An 18,176-nucleotide genomic window follows, 5' to 3' on the forward strand; every position below is an offset into this window, starting at 1 on the left:
AGAATGGAATGCTGCTGCTGATTTTTTTTCCTGTGGTGGTTGGGGCCTGGGGTTGAATGGTGCGGCTGGTGGTAGTAGTGGCAGATGAAGCAGCAGGCTGTGCGTCACGCATTCCATGCCCACTGCTGCTCCTGCCAATCCCTGTAATGCTGATCCTACGTGCCAGACCCACTGACACATCGTCCTCCTCAGAGTCAGAGCTGACATGATCCCCTCCTGTGGATGGTAGTCCTGGTCCTTCATCTCGTCATCAACATCAAACTCCCCCTCCTTGAACAACTGCTGGGATGATGATGAGCCCGCCCCAAACTCATCTTCTGCTGACACATTATGGACGGACTCCCGTCAACAACAATCAACGTCACCGTCTCAGACTCTTCCGCAAAGCCCATTGTGCACAGAATGTCTTTTCTAGGGCTGGTGGTGGCCTGCTCGTCATCCACCATCACCTGCATCACAGGCGCGGAATCTTTCTCCTCCAATTTGCGACGCTGATCCTGCTTGAAAATGGCCACTACACGCTGCTGCGTCTCTGCAACGTGACTCCCCCTAACAGCTGGATGGACAGTGGGTAGCGGCGGAATGGAGACTGATGCGACAGAACTGCTAACGGAGGCTGTGATGTTGCTCCCTCTCATCTTCTTGGCCTTGCTGACCTCCCCCGGCTGCCAGTGCCAGACATAGTACAAGATATGTGATGTCACAGATGATGTGTGGGGTACTTGTACTTTATTAATAGTGGGCTTGGACTTTGAATCAGCATGGAGTGACAGACAGCAGAGTAGAACAAGACACACTGACACTGCTCACTGCTCAGTCAGCAGCACAGGAGCACTGCAATAATCTGTAGTAGCTACTTGCTAACACAGTACTACTCTAACAACTAATAGCACTGCAGTAACTACACAATAACACAGTAATCCTACCTATACGGTAACTACTAGCTAGCTAAGGCTAATAGCAGGCCAGCCAGCAGCAGGAGGCCTGGACTGTACACAGCACACACAGACACAGGACCTAACTAGCAGCTGCTCCAGCTCAAAGACAGTCTGACTGACTGACTGACACTAACAAATTACACAGGCTAGCTAACTACAACCCAATATAACAGTAGTGTAGTCAAGGTGTTTCCACTCAAAAACGCTGGGTTTAACAGTGTGATAATGCACTTGCTTAGCCAAACAGCACCGGAGTGTCTCTCAGTGTGCAATCACAAGCAAGGATGATTTTTCATCATGGCCCCCCTCCTTATATACAGGAGGGACTGGCCAAGGTTCCCATCTGTGACTGGTTGCTTGGGCTTAGGCTGGGAGCCCTCTGATTGGCTCAATGACGTCATGGACGTCATCTCCACGGTTACAGTATCTGGATTCGGGTATCCGACGGATATCCGCGGATATCCGGGTATGCGACCAAATATCTGCATAGTGCTATGTGGATTTCGGCCCAGATATACGGAATCCGAATCCGGTTGGATAGCTGAAGAATGTTTGTATATCCGGGTTACCCAGATATCCGGAATCTGGATGAGCAACACTGCCTAACACTACCCTCAACACGCAGTTCATTTCTCACTCTCCTTCCTCCAATCTAGTGCCTCAGTCAGTTTTCACTCTTTATCCTCCCACCCAGCGACCCAGTCAGTCCTTGCTCTCCTTCCTCACATCTAGTGTTGGGCGAACAGTGTTCGCCACTGTTCGGGTTCTGCAGAACATCACCCTGTTCGGGTGATGTTCGAGTTCGGCCGAACACCTGACGGTGCTCGGCCAAACCGTTCGGCCACATGGCCGAACTAAGAGCGCATGGCCGAACGTTCCCCGAACGTTCGGCTAGCGCTGTGATTGGCCGAACGGGTCACGTGGTTCGGGCCCGAACGCGCTCTGATTGGCCGAACGGTCACGTGGTTCGGGTAAATAAATACCCGAACCATGTCATATCTCCGCCATTTGTCTGTGGGTTTAGCTTTGGGTAGGCAGGCAGGGTAGTTCGCTCTCCAGCCACGCTAGCCAGGGTCCCCCCCAGTCATTGTGTGTCGCTGCTGGGGACAGTAGTACACCGCTCGCTCAGCCACACTATATATAGCATTGTTTACTGCCACTGTGTACCTCGCTCAGCCACGCTATATATATAGCATTGTGTTTTCTGACACTCTGTGTACACGGCTTAGCCTGACTAATATAGCATTGTGTGTACTGCCACTGTGCACCTCGCTCAGCCACGCTATATATAGCATTGTGTGTACTGCCACTGTGCACCTCGCTCAGCCACGCTATATATAGCATTGTGTGTACTGCCACTGTGCACCTCGCTCAGCCACGCTATATATAGCATTGTGTGTACTGCCACTGTGCACCTCGCTCAGCCACGCTATATATATAGCATTGTGTTTTCTGACACTCTGTGTACACGGCTTAGCCTGACTAATATAGCATTGTGTGTACTGCCACTGTGCACCTCGCTCAGCCACGCTATATATAGCATTGTGTGTACTGCCACTGTGCACCTCGCTCAGCCACGCTATATATAGCATTGTGTTTTCTGACACTCTGTGTACACGGCTTAGCCTGACTAATATAGCATTGTGTGTACTGCCACTGTGCACCTCGCTCAGCCACGCTATATATAGCATTGTGTTTACTGCCACTCTGTGTACACCGCTCAGCCAGACTATATACCGTTGTTTACTGACACTCTGTGTACACCGCTCAGCCAGACTATATACCATTGTTTACTGACACTCTGTGTACACCGCTCAGCCAGACTATATACCATTGTTTACTGACACTCTGTGTACACCGCTCAGCCAGACTATATACCATTGTTTACTGACACTCTGTGTACACCGCTCAGCCAGACTATATACCATTGTTTACTGACACTCTGTGTACACCGCTCAGCCAGACTATATACCATTGTTTACTGACACTCTGTGTACACCGCTCAGCCAGACTATATACCATTGTTTACTGACACTCTGTGTACACCTCTCAGCCAGACTATATTGCATTGTTTACTGACACTCTCTGTACACCGCTCAGCCAGACTATATACCATTGTTTACTGACACTCTGTGTACACCGCTCAGCCAGACTATATACCATTGTTTACTGACACTCTGTGTACACCGCTCAGCCAGACTATATACCATTGTTTACTGACACTCTGTGTACACCTCTCAGCCAGACTATATTGCATTGTTTACTGACACTCTGTGTACACCGCTCAGCCAGACTATATACCATTGTTTACTGACACTCTGTGTACACCGCTCAGCCAGACTATATACCATTGTTTACTGACACTCTGTGTACACCGCTCAGCCAGACTATATACCATTGTTTACTGACACTCTGTGTACACCGCTCAGCCAGACTATATACCATTGTTTACTGACACTCTGTGTACACCGCTCAGCCAGACTATATACCATTGTTTACTGACACTCTGTGTACACTGCTCAGCCAGACTATATACCATTGTTTACTGCCACTCTGATTCTGCTGGGAACAGTAGTACACCGCTCGCTCAGCCAGACTATATGGCATTGTGTTTACTGCCACTCTGTGTACACCGCTCAGCCACACTATATAGCATTGCGTACTCTGCCAGTCAGTGTGTATATTGCTGGGATCAGTAATACTCCACTCACCGTCAACCACTATATGAGCTCAACATGAGTTCCCCAGAGACCTCCGCTGTGAGCAGCACTCCCAACAACAGCAACAGCCAACGCCCCACGCAAGCTATAACATCCACCCCAGCAGCCAGTGGTCAGCAGCAGCCCTCCCCGGAGGAGAACGTTGTGTCCATCGGTCCGGCGCCAGAGCGATTAATGAGGGCTGCCATTGAGGAGATGATGGGGCCTGATGTGGAGGAGGAGGTCTGGCTCAGGCCAGCATCCCAAGTTAATGTTGAGGACGATGAGGGGTCTGTGTCTGGGGATGTTGGGGTGGCAGAGGTGGTGGGTGGGTCAGACTCAGGAGAAGAGTTGTATGATGAGGATGATGATCGGGACCATCTGTATGTGCCTCAGAGTCTGACCCCGGAAAACATGTTGTATCGTGTGTTTAGGTACTAAAATCTGCGTTCCCTCCCAGTAGTGTTGGGCGAACAGTGTTTGCCACTGTTCGGGTTCTGCAGAACATCACCCTGTTCGGGGTGACTATATAGCAGACTATATAGCATTGTGTTTAATGCCACTCTGTGTACACGGCTCAGCCACACTATATAGCATTGTGTTTACTTCCACTCTGTGTCTGCTGGGAACAGTAGTACACCGCTCACCCGCCACTGTATAGCATTGTGCTCTGTGTCGCTGCTGACAAAAGTGGTACACCGCTCACCCACCACTGTATAGCATTTCTGTACTGCCACTGTACTGCTGCCAGTCAGCGTGTACTTTAAGGATAAGTGAAATGAGGAAGAAATCCTGTGAAAGAGGGAGGGGCAAGGGAAGAGGTGTTTCCCCTGACGGTTCACGTACAGGCCACAGGGGAGCACCCAAGAAAACCCACTCAATACCGCCCATGTTGTCCAGGACAACAACCCTCACAGATCCAAAAGAACAGGACCAGATAATTACTTGGATGACCTCTCAAGCGTCCAGCAGTGGGTTAAGCAGCACCAGCACATCACGCACGAGGTCCGAGTCCTCAGCCAGTTACAAGGAGCCAGCGGGCACAAAGCTGACACAACCGGCAGCGACACCACGCACACAACTGCCAGATAACCAGACGACGTTGGAGTGAGCTGCGCAGAGGTTGTTCTGGGGAGCTCTACTCCACGGCGGCGGCCCCCCACAATGACATATGACGAGTTTGAGGAGATGGAAGAGGAGGGTATGGACAATGTGGACATAGACCCAGATTTTGTTTGTGAACGAGAACATCGCCGTCGTAGCAGCAGCACAGATGAGTCTGTTGAGGAACCCACTGCTGCACGAGTTCGCCTTGTGCCACAAGGTAGGCGGCGCGCAATTTCAGGCACCGCAAGCATGGTTCAAGTGAGAGGCAAAAGAGGCGCAAACAGAAATCGCCAGCAAGGCAGGTGCTCCAAAGTCTGGGCTTTCTTTGAAGACTGCACTGAGGATGTTACCATGGCGATTTGCAAGGTGTGCAAGACCCGCCTGAGCAGGGGGAAAAGTATTAACAACCTCTCCACCACCAGCATGAGCCGCCACATTCTATCCAAACATCCCACACTGTGGGCAAACGCGGCAGGACAGGGTACCACCAGCAACACTGCCTCCCTTGGGTTCACCAGACTCACCACCAGACCCGCCTCAGCAGCAGCAGTAGTCCAGCCATTGCGTGGTTCACAACATTCACAAACATCAGACGATGCTGACACTGTCACTTTCCGGACTAGTGCTCTTGAGGTCTCCCAGTGTTCATCAAACACAACAACCAACAGCCCTTCGGTGTGCAGCCCTACGGTTGAGTTGTCTGTCTCTGAGATGTTTGAGCGCAAGAGGAAATTGCCAGCAAATGACCCCCGGGCCGTGGCAGTAACAGCCAGCCAGCATAGCCAAGGTTCTGGCCTGCGAAATGCTGCCATATCGAGTGGTGGAGACAAACAGCTTCAAGGGCATGATGTCAGTGGCCATCCCACGTTACGTGGTTCCCAGCCGCTACCACTTTGCGCGCTCTGCAGTGCCTGAGTTGCATGAGCACGTGGTCAGCTAAATAACCCGAAGCTTGAAGAATGCCGTTGCCTGCAAGGTTCACCTCACCACTGACACCTGGACGAGTGCGTTCGGCCAGGGTCGATACATCTCCCTTACCGCACACTGGGTGAACCTTGTGGAGCCTGGCAGCGATTCCTCACCTGCTACGGCGCGGGTGTTGCCCACGCCGCAAACAGCTGCACCGCCGTCCCTCCCACTGGATAACAACAGCAGCACCTACCTCTCTGACTCCTTCTCCTCCAACGCATCTCAAAGCTGTACCTCATCCGGAAACGCTAACCCAGCACCAGCAGCAGTAGGATCGTGGAAGCAGTGCAGCACAGCAGTTGGCATGCGTCAGCAAGCGTTGCTGAAGCTGATCTGCCTTGGGGATAAGCAGAACACAGGGGAGGAAATTTGGAGGGGAATAAAGGAACAGACAGATTTGTGGCTGGCACCGCTGGACCTGAAACCGGGCATGAAGCTAGACACCTGGCACGAACTGGCAATGTACGCAATAGAGGTGCTGGCTTGCCCGGCAGCCAGCGTTATGTCGGAACGCTGTTTCAGTGCTGCTGGAGGCATCGTCACAGATCGGCGTATCCGCCTCTCCACAGAAAATGCAGACCGTCTGACTCAAATTAAAATGAATCAATCCTGGATTGGAAACGACTACGCAACACTCCAGGACCCCAACCAAGTAACATGACCAATGAACATCTGGGATGGTTTAGCGTTTCCGGTCCCTGTTTATTGAACCTCTCATCTGTATTACATTTATGACTGCATGGCGGTACAAAGCATGCTATCCGCACGCTTCTTGTCCTCATGCAAGGCCTGGGTTGTTGTGTCTCACAAAGCGTGGCCTTCTCCTCCTGCGCCTCCTCCTGTTCCATCACGTGTGCTGCTGCTGCTGGGTTAGCGTTGCCGGTCCCTGTTTATAGAACCTCTTATCTTTATTACATTTATGACTGCATGCATGGCGGTAAAAAGCATGCTATCCGCACGCTTTTTGTCCTCATGCAAGGCCTGGGTTGTTGTGTCTCACAAAGCGTGGCCTTCTCCTCCTGCGCCTCCTCCTGTTCCATCACGTGTGCTGCTGCTGCTGCTGCTGGGTTAGCGTTGCCGGTCCCTGTTTATGGAACCTCTTATCTTTATTACATTTATGACTGCATGGCGGTACAAAGCATGCTATCCGCACGCTTCTTGCCCTCATGCAAGGCCGGGGTTGTTGTGTCTCACAAAGCGTGGCCTTCTCCTCCTGCGCCTCCTCCTGTTCCATCACGTGTGCTGCTGCTGGGTTAGCGTTACCGGTCCCTTTTCCTGGAACCTCTTATATGTATTACATTTATGACTGCATGCCGACAAAAAACATGTTACCTGTGCAAAGAAAACAGACATTTCCCGCATTTAAAAGACAGTTTTCCCTTTGAAACTTTAAAATCGATTTTCTCAAAAACTATAAGCTCTTTTTGCTAATTTTTTTTTCCTCTTGTACCCACTCCCAAGGTGCACATACCCTGTAAATTTGGGGTATGTAGCATGTAAGGAGGCTTTACAAACCACAAAAGTTCGGGTCCCCATTGACTTCCATTATGTTCGGAGTTCGGGTCGAACACCCGAACATCGCGGCCATGTTCGGCCTGTTCGGCCCGAACCCGAACATCTAGATGTTCGCCCAACACTACTCACATCCAGCACCCCAGTCAGTCCTCACCCTCCCTTCTCCCTTCCAGTGCCCCCAGTTAGTCCTCACTTTATTCTCACCTGCCCTGCCTCTGAGTAAGCCTTCCCTCTCTGCCAACAACCTAGTACACTTATTTAGCTGTTACTCACTCCCACCTACCTGATACCATCAGCCATCTCTCATGTAGCCACCATTCACATTTCCCCCTCCCTCTACCCCAAGTATATTGTTCTCTTAAGCAGCCCTTGCCTTCTTTCCACCTGCCTGGCACCTCAACTTCCCTCCTTCTTCATTCATTCTAGAGTGTTCCTCTTCATTCAATATAAGGTCTTCCTCTTCATTTAATCTAGGGTCTTTCTCTTCATTCAAACTAGGCTTAGCCTCTTCATTCAATGTAGGGTCTTCCTCTTCAATTAATGTAGGGTCTTCCTCTTATTCAATCTAGGGCCTTCCTCCTCATTCAATCTAGGGTGTTCCTCATTGCTTTAAAGGAAGCAGAATCATTGTGGGCAGAGCTGAAATTTTGGCTAATGTTTAATCAACCAAGCTTACAGATCTTCCTCGTCCAATCTAGGATCTTCCTATTCTTTCAATCTAATGTCCTCCTCTTCATTCAATGTAGGGTCTTCCTCTTCATTCAGTCTACGGTCTTCCTCTTCATCCAATCTAATGTCCTCCTCTTCATTCAATGTAGGGTCTTCCTATTCATTCAGTCTACGGTCTTCCTCTTCATCCAATCTAATGTCCTCCTCTTCATTCAATGTAGGGTCTTCCTATTCATTCAATCTAAGGTCTTCCTCTTCATCCAATCTGGGATGTTCTTCATTGCTTTAAAGGAAGCAGAATCATGGTGGGCAGAGCTGAAACTTTGGCAAATGATTATTCAACCAACAGGTACAAGTCATTATACCTTGTATTCTGGTTATGCTTGTAAAAACAAAAAAGGTGAAGAAACAAAGAGTTCAATATGGTGTAGTATGTACTGGTGTTGATTAATGGTCAAATTGCTGAAATAGAGCAACACTTACAAAGGTAGATCATCTCCAAGGTAAGCACTGTAAAGGCAGGTGGGGAGAAAAGACAGGAAAAAAAGCAGGTTGTCCTGTGAAACACTTCACATATGGGGTTTTTCTATATAAACTTTTTTTTTATACTAGACCCATAGGGCTTGATTCACAAAGCCGTGCTAACTGTTAGCACGCTGGTGAAAAGCCCATTATCACGCCTAAACTCAGTTTAGGTGTGATAAAATAAACTTGCGCGCGTAAACTGTTACACGCGCAAAGTTTACGTGCGCAACGCCATTAAACCCTATGCAACATTTCGCGCGCTCCGGACTTTGCGCTTGCAAAACTTTGTGCGCTTTTCCCTCAGAGTGGTGCTAACCTACTTAGTGCAATGGTTATCATGCCCAAAAGTCTTTAGGCATGCTAACTAGGTTAGAACCGCTTTGTGAATCAAGCCCATTGTGTCTGAATTACCTGGAGCTAAGGAAGGTAACCCACAGTGTCTGTTTTTTAAGAGTTTTAAAATGTGTGCTGTCATTTTATATTTTCAAGAAGACTAAGGGGAAAAAACATTGTGGATTAAAGCATGGGGAAGCTGATGCACAAAGAGCTGCTGGCCAAATCTGGGGAAGTCAAGATCAAAAGCAGATAGATTTTGAACATTTGAACATAACTTTACTCAATGAGTTGAAGCCGTTGTCCACCTGCTTTTCAAGCAAATATGCATATTATCTTAATCCATATCTAGCTTCAGGCATTGCATGTAAAACATAGTATTTTATTTCATATGTATACAGGAGTCTAAAAAAATATAAGAGGTTTCATAAACTTTCAAGCACCAGCAACTGTACATGATCAAAGCTGAGTATCATGCCCACACACAGGGTAAGAGTTAGGGTTAGGATTAGGGTTAAGGTTAGAGTTAGGATGTATTGGACAACAAACTATATGCACACAGAGAACATACCTCTCCAAACTGACCTTCTCCAAGTTTCTCCTTGAAGGTTAAATTCTTCCTTGGAAATTCTTCCACCGTTACCTCTTTGCTGGAGAGAAGGTCCAGTGTGATTGCTGGCACGGAGTAGGTGTTGCCTCCTGTAACCCCTTGTAAATTCACTATATCTGCCTCAGCATAGTGCGGAACTCCATCAGCATTAGTGGGCAGTGGTAATAGTTTCCCTGCAGCTGCACCTGCATAAAAAGAAAAATAACTGTGGCTTAAAGGGACTCCGAGCAGTGCAGAAACTATGGAAAGATGCATATCATTTTAAAGCTCTATTTCTCCTCTTTCCAATGATATATAAACCGCCACTCTACACCTTTTTGTTTTCGCTATTTACGCGATTGAAATTGCCGCGGCCGCGATTTCAATCGCGAAAATAGAGAAAACTAAAAGGCGTAGGGCGACGATTTAGGTGTCGCCAGAAAGAGGAGAAAGAGAGCTTTAAAATGATATCCATCTTTACATAGTTACATTGTATTACACAGGACGACACTTTCCCCAGTGTCAGCAGCTCCATTCAGCAGAATGAAGCTGCTGACTTTAGGAAAAGTCGCCCTGTGTAATACAATGTAACTATGGAAAGATGGATATCATTTTAAAGCTCTCTTTCTCCTCTTTCTGGTGACACCTAAATCGTCGCCCTACGCCTTTTAGTTTTCTCTATTTTCGCGATAGAAATCGCGGCCGCGACAATTTCAATCGCGAAAATAGCGAAAACTAAAAGGCATAGGGCGGCGGTTTATATATCATTGGAAAGAGGAGAAAGAGAGCTTTAAAATGATATGCATCTTTCCATAGTTTCTGCACTGCTCGGAGTCCCTTTAAGGCAGTAGGTGAAAGTGATGAACAAACATAACATTTTCACGTTCCCGAAAGTGTTCACAAATTTACCATGAAAATTTGCAAACCATCCGTTTGCAGCGTGCTCCATAGACTTAAAGAAAAGAATACCAAAACCTGGACAGTGGCATGGTGGAGGTGGATCAAGTGGGAAACTGGCAGAATTCTTGCAGGCTGTTTATGCAGGAAAAGCTGCCATATGTATTTGTTCATTATGTTTGACTGTGCTATGCAAATTTCAGTGCCAAACTGTGAAGTTAAAGTACTATTTAAAAGTGTTTCTCTGGGACTTTTAGACAGTGGAACATAATTACAGAAGCTAGAACATTTTGTTTATATTACAAGCATTGTTGAAATGCCAAGGTTTTTTTGACAAAGAAAGAAGTTTAAAAATTAGATTAATGCAGCAAGCATACAGTATATGCTTTGTTATATTACATATAAATATTAATAATCAATACATTCCTTCTAAAGAAATAAATAGTTATTGTTAAACCCCATAACTAAATATAATAGAAATTATCATTTTGAAATACATTTAAATGCTGAACTCTGCAAGTTTGAGACGCATATTAGCAAAAATATTATCTCATGTTTTGGTTTCAAGGTATTCTGGAATGTAAACTTAATAAGGTTTTTTGTTTTTTTTTCGTATCTGATATTGGCACCTGCTGGTAGATATTATTATATAATTTATTTGTTCATAAGAAAGACAAATGTATAGAAAATTATTTAAAATTATTAAGTTTTAATTTGCTATTTTATCTTATATAATGGATTATTTTTAAGAGGAATTATATGATAAGCTTTATATTTAAATGAGTATATTGGAAGTTCTGTATACTTCAATAAGCATTAAGTTACTATCTGTAAGTCACAGCTTTGCTGGGTCAAAATGGTTGACTCCATTTTAGGAAAAGGACAGACAAATTCCAAACTAATTAGCAGAGAGACATATTATCATAAAAAGGTAGTTAGAATATTTAAAAGTCCTAATATCTGGAGCAAACAAGTCAAAACAGTAGGTCAGAGAGAAAGGAATGTAGACAAGATGGATTGTGACATCCATTTTTAATTAAAGAAGTCTAATTGACCCAATAAGCAAAGTATGTGTAAATATCTCAAACTATGTCAATTCCCATACATACGTTAAATAAGGAATTTGTAAATAATATTAATTAAATGTCATCTATTCAATACAAGATAATGAGTGACAAATGGAAATTTCAGCCAATCAGGACCAGAGATTTAGGGAAATTTAAAATTAGTCAGCCATATTGAATAAATTACTATAAGTAGAAGCTGAAGCTTATTGCTCTCACTAGCCTTCCAATCTCCTGAGAAGACACACAAGTCAGAAGCTACCTTCCCACATGTAGTTCTAGATGCTGCAGAGATGACAGATAAGGGGTAATATGCTAAATATTCTGGTGATTTACTTAATTAAAAGACACCTGAGGTGACATGTGACATGATGAGATAGACATATGTATCTGCATTGCCAAGCACACAAATAACTATGATGTGTTCCTTTTTCTGCCTGAAAAGTTTAAACATCAGGTATGCAAATGACAGTTTCTGTCTGGGTCGGGACCGGGTCGGGACCGGGTCAGACTATAGCATAACCCTCACTGATGAGTAATTACAGCCATAAAACACTTTCATGTCAGTAAATGGCTTCCTGATGCAGAAAAGAGATAAAAAAAGGGCCAATAACTAGTTGATTGGAGGCTCTGGCATACTTCAATGAAGGGGTCATTGAGCAGAGACAATGAAACACTAAAAACCTAAAAAAAAATAGATTAAAATATAAAATAAAACTGTGTAATATCTAAAAAAAACATTTTAGGAGAAAGAGGAGAGATATGATTGTTTTTCTCATCAGTTTATTTTCACTTCGGATGTCCTTTCATTTTTCAGCATTGAGTTCTGTTAGAAATAATTTTTTATGCTATTTTTTCAAGAAGATTATTACAAGTTTTTACACAGCTACCAATACAGATGAGACTACTTGTGATCCTTTTCTACACAACACAACTGTTATATTCTTTTTGAATGTACTTAGAAGATTGATGATTGCTTGGCTATAAAGTCCTGATGAGAATAATGTTAGAAGGAAACTCTACTTGGAACTGTTCATATGTTGTATATATGCTGTATGATAAGCAAGTACAATTTTTTATGTAAATTCAAAAACTGTAACATCCTTACCTTCCAGCAGTAAGTCCCGCGGCATCTCCGGCGTGGTCCGGGCGAGCGGCAGTTCTTCGCAGCCGATGTCCTCTGGCGGCGTCCCCGGCATCCCTCTGGCGGTGAGTTCAGGTGTGCATGCGACCAAACGTGCATTATAGGCTTAAGAGGAGGATCTAGCTGAGGTCAGCAGTGATGCCACTACAGTGACATCACTAAGGGAGTGGTTCTGGGGAATTGGGGATAGTACTTAAGGCCAGAGATTGCATTCACTTACTGGCCTTGATACTAATCAGTTCGCTGGTTCTTGGCCTAGCTAGCTATTCTTGAGTTACATTAATATATTGTGTAGACGCACAATATATATGTACTCCAGTTAGTCAGTAGTTTGTTATTTTCGTATTTGATTATCATTATTGTAATTCATTCGTAATATCCTCCTGATATTATTGAAATCTCATCTTATGTTATATTATTCTGTGTACTGACCTCTCGCTTGCATTTTGACCTTGCTCCTGTCTAGTCCTTCTGTACCACTGCCATCTGAATTACGTTACCGACTCGGCCTGTCCCTGACTCTGCTACCGCTTGATCCTTGCAATACGATTGACATCTGATACACGTGTATGACCCTGCTTGAATTTGACTACAATTTTGTTTAAACGACTCTGTACTTTGACATGTACTTGTGCACAAGTTTTGACTGATCTAGACGGTACCTTGTACTATTGTTGTGTATTATCTGTATGTTACCTCGTCACGCACCAGCGTGATAAATACTGAGTGCTCTGATTTATTTGAAGGTATACTGTCAATCTATAATTACTGTTATAGAGGGTTCAGACCCCGCTATGCCAGATTTATATGATAGCAGCGCTTTAAAGGCTTTATCCTTTACTGAGTTAGCAAGAACTGGTTAGGTTTTTGGCAAAACAGTCGCCAAAAAATGCATATCTTGTGCACCAGCTTAAAAGCACTTTGAAAAGATTGAGTTCTTTCATGTAAATGGATACATTATAGTCTCCTCACCAGTTTCCTCCTCCACGGTTGCTTGTGCCATGACTTCTTTACAATCTAGGCCAAGTGGGAAAATCCTGTCATAAGTAGAATTGGATTCAGGTTCGCTGGCTGACACAGACTCATGCCTTTGATTTGTATTATATGTATTGAAGTCACTGGTTATTGACAGGCTGACAGTCAAGTCTTCATCCAGCATTTGTCTTGTTGCCTAGGAAACAGGAATGTGAAAGTTGTCAGAACTAGGTAAAGAAGCAACTCAAATGTAAAGTAGAACATTGGCTGCCATAATCATGTTATCTTTTAAACCTATGTTAGGATTAGATTGTAAGATCCTCTGAGGACAGTCAGTGACATGACTATGTTATTACAGATTATGTGCTGCAGAAGATGTCAGTGCTATATAAAAACATAATAATAATATGGTAGGACATTACACTATGGCTATGGTAGGATTAGAGTGTGAGCTCCTCTAAGGACAGTCAGTGACATGACTATGTACTCTGTAATGTGCTGCAGAAGATGTCAGTGTTATATAAAAACATAATAATAACATGGTGTGACATAAGACTATGACTATGAAAGGATTAGAGTGTGAGCTCCTCTGAGGACAGTCAGTGACATGACTATGTACTCTGTAAAGTGCTGCAGAAGATGTCAGTGCTATATAAATACATAATAATAATATGGTAGGACATTAGACTATGACTATGGTAGGATTAGAGTGTGAACTCCTCTGAGGACAGTCAGTGACATGACTATGTACTCTGTACAGTGCTGCAGAAGATGTCAGTGCTATATAAAACCATAATAATAACATGGTAGGACATAAGACTATGACTATGAAAGGATTAGAGTGTGAGCTCCTCTGAGGACAGTCAGTGACATGACTATGTACTCTGTAAATTGCTGCAGAAGATGTCAGTGCTATATAAAAACATAATAATAACATGGTAGGACATATGACTATGACTATGAAAGGATTAGAGTGTGAGCTCCTCTGAGGACAGTTAGTGGCATGACTATGTACTCTGTAATGTGCTGCAGAAGATGTCAGTGCTATATAAAAACATACTAATAATATGGTAGGACATAAGACTATGGCTATGGTAGGATTAGAGTGTGAGCTCCTCTGAGGACAGTCAGTGACATGACTATGTACTCTGTAATGTGCTGCAGAAGATGTAAGTGCTATATAAATACATAATAATAATATGGCAGGACATACGACTATGACTATGGTAGGATAAGATTTTGAGCTCCTCTGAGGACAGTCAGTGACATGACTATGTACTCTGTAATGTGCTGCAGAAGATACAGTGCTATATAAATACATAATAATAATATGGTAGGACATTACACTATGACTATGGTAGAATTAGATTGTGAGCTCCTCTGAGGACAGTCATTGACATGACTATATACTCTGTAATGTGCTGCAGGAGAAGTCAGTGCTATATAAATACATAATAATAATATGGTAGGACATAAGACTTAACACTATGGTAGGATTAGAGTGTGAGCTCCTCTGAGGACAGTCAGTAACATGACTATGTACTCTGTAATGTGCTGCAGGAGATGTCAGTGCTATACAAAGACATAACAATAATATGGTAGGCTATTAGATTATCACTATGGTAGGACTAGGTTGTGAGTTCCTCTGAGGACAGTCGGCGACATGACTATGTACTCTGTAATGTGCTGCAGAAGATGTCAGTGCTATATAAATACATAATAATAATATGGCAGGACATACGACTATGACTATGGTAGGATAAGATTTTGAGCTCCTCTGAGGACAGTCAGTTACATGACTATGTACTCTGTAATGTGCTGCAGAAGATGTCAGTGCTATATAAATACATAATAATAATATGGTAGGACATTAGACTATGACTATGGTAGGATTAGAGTGTGAGCTCCTCTGAGGACAGTCAGTGACATGACTATGTGCTCTGTAATGTGCTGCAGGAGATGTCAGTGCTATATAAATACATAATAATAATAATAATAATATGGTAGGACATTACACTATGACTATGGTAGGATTAGATTGTGAGCTCCTCTGAGGACAGTCAGTGACATGACTATGTGCTCTGTAATGTGCTGTAGGAGACGTCAGTGCTATATAAATACATAATAATAATATGGTAGGACATTAGACTATGACTATGGTAGGATTAGATTGTGAGCTCCTCTGAGGACAGTCAGTGACATGACTATGGGCTTGATTCACAAAGCGGTGCAAAGTGTTTGCACGCCTGTGAAAAGCCCTTTATCACGCCTAAACTCAGTTTAGGCGTGATAAGAAGAAACTCGCGCGATCTCCCGCGCGCAAAGTTTTGCGCGCGTAGCGCACCGCGCTGCGCGCGCAGTGTACCGTGCTTCGCGCGCAGCGTCCATTGAGCCCTATGGGACTTTGCGCGCGCATCGCGGTGCGCTACGCGCGCAAAACTTTGCGCGCGGGAGCTTCGCGCGAAGAGCAGCACAAATCGGTGATAACTCAGCTTTGCACGGCTTATCACGCCTAAAGTCTTTTAGGCGTGATAACTGAGTTATCACCGCTTTGTGAATCAAGCCCTATGTACTCTGTAATGTGCTGCAGAAGATGTCAGTGCTATATAAATACATAATAATAATATGGTAGGACATTAGACTATGACTATGGTAGGATTAGTTTGTGAGCTCCTCTGAGGACAGTCAGTGACATGACTATGTACTCTGCAATGTGCTGCAGGAGATGTCAGTGCTATATAAATACATAATAATAATATGGTAGGACATTAGACTATGACTATGGTAGGATTAGATTGTGAGCTCCTCTGAGGACAGTCAGTGACATGACTATGTACTCTGTAATGTGCTGCAGAAGATGTCAGTGCTATATAAATACATAATAACAATATGGGAGGACATTAGACTATGACTGTGGTAGGATTAGAGTGTGAGCTCCTCTGAGGACAGTCAGTGACATGACTATGTACTCTGTAATGTGCTGCAGGAGATGTCACTGCTATATAAATACATAATAATAATATGGTAGGACATTAGACTATGACTGTGGTAGGATTAGAGTGTGAGCTCATCTGAGGACAGTCAGTGACATGACTATGTACTCTGTAATGTGCTGCAGGAGATGTCACTGCTATATAAATACATAATAATAATATGGTAGGACATTAGACTATGACTATGGTAGGATTAGAGTGTGAGCTCCTCTGAGGACAGTCAGTGACATGACTATGTACTCTGTAATGTGCTGCAGGAGATGTCAGTGCTATATAAATACATAATAATAATATGGTAGGACATTACACTATGACTATGGCAGGGATTAGAGTGTGAGCTCCTCTGAGGACAGTCAGTGACATGACTATGTGCTCTGTAATGTGCTGCAGGAGATGTCAGTGCTATATAAATACATAATAATAATATGGTAGGACATTACACTATGACTATGGTAGGATTAGAGTGTGAGCTCCTCTGAGGGCAGTCAGTGACATGACTATGTACTCTGTAATGTGCTGCAGGAGATGTCACTGCTATATAAATACATAATAATAATATGGTAGGACATTAGACTATGACTGTGGTAGGATTAGAGTGTGAGCTCCTCTGAGGACAGTCAGTGACATGACTATGTGCTCTGTAATGTGCTGCAGGAGATGTCAGTGCTATATAAATACATAATAATAATAATAATAATATGGTAGGACATTACACTATGACTATGGTAGGATTAGATTGTGAGCTCCTCTGAGGACAGTCAGTGACATGACTATGTGCTCTGTAATGTGCTGTAGGAGACGTCAGTGCTATATAAATACATAATAATAATATGGTAGGACATTAGACTATGACTATGGTAGGATTAGATTGTGAGCTCCTCTGAGGACAGTCAGTGACATGACTATGTACTCTGTAATGTGCTGCAGAAGATGTCAGTGCTATATAAATACATAATAATAATATGGTAGGACATTAGACTATGACTATGGTAGGATTAGTTTGTGAGCTCCTCTGAGGACAGTCAGTGACATGACTATGTACTCTGTAATGTGCTGCAGGAGATGTCAGTGCTATATAAATACATAATAATAATATGGTAGGACATTAGACTATGACTATGGTAGGATTAGATTGTGAGCTCCTCTGAGGACAGTCAGTGACATGACTATGTACTCTGTAATGTGCTGCAGAAGATGTCAGTGCTATATAAATACATAATAACAATATGGGAGGACATTAGACTATGACTGTGGTAGGATTAGAGTGTGAGCTCCTCTGAGGACAGTCAGTGACATGACTATGTACTCTGTAATGTGCTGCAGGAGATGTCACTGCTATATAAATACATAATAATAATATGGTAGGACATTAGACTATGACTGTGGTAGGATTAGAGTGTGAGCTCCTCTGAGGACAGTCAGTGACATGACTATGTACTCTGTAATGTGCTGCAGGAGATGTCACTGCTATATAAATACATAATAATAATATGGTAGGACATTAGACTATGACTATGGTAGGATTAGAGTGTGAGCTCCTCTGAGGACAGTCAGTGACATGACTATGTACTCTGTAATGTGCTGCAGGAGATGTCAGTGCTATATAAATACATAATAATAATATGGTAGGACATTACACTATGACTATGGCAGGGATTAGAGTGTGAGCTCCTCTGAGGACAGTCAGTGACATGACTATGTGCTCTGTAATGTGCTGCAGGAGATGTCAGTGCTATATAAATACATAATAATAATATGG

At 43.9% G+C, this 18,176-nt stretch overlaps 1 protein-coding gene across 2 annotated transcripts in view; it reads right to left on the minus strand.

Moving 5' to 3' along the window:
- DDR2 (discoidin domain receptor tyrosine kinase 2) overlaps positions 1-18,176 on the minus strand; it is a 549,319-nt gene that overhangs the window by 97,768 nt on the left and 433,375 nt on the right. For both annotated transcript variants that reach the window (XM_068251775.1, XM_068251776.1), the window contains 2 exons: positions 13,422-13,620; positions 9,327-9,550 (listed from right to left, as the gene is read on the minus strand). In XM_068251775.1, the coding sequence (XP_068107876.1) occupies positions 9,327-9,550; positions 13,422-13,620 (423 nt within the window). The remainder of the gene's footprint in view (positions 1-9,326; positions 9,551-13,421; positions 13,621-18,176) is intronic.

Source organism: Hyperolius riggenbachi, chromosome 9, assembly GCF_040937935.1.
Source record: "Hyperolius riggenbachi isolate aHypRig1 chromosome 9, aHypRig1.pri, whole genome shotgun sequence".
NCBI classification, from domain to species: Eukaryota; Metazoa; Chordata; class Amphibia; order Anura; family Hyperoliidae; genus Hyperolius; species Hyperolius riggenbachi.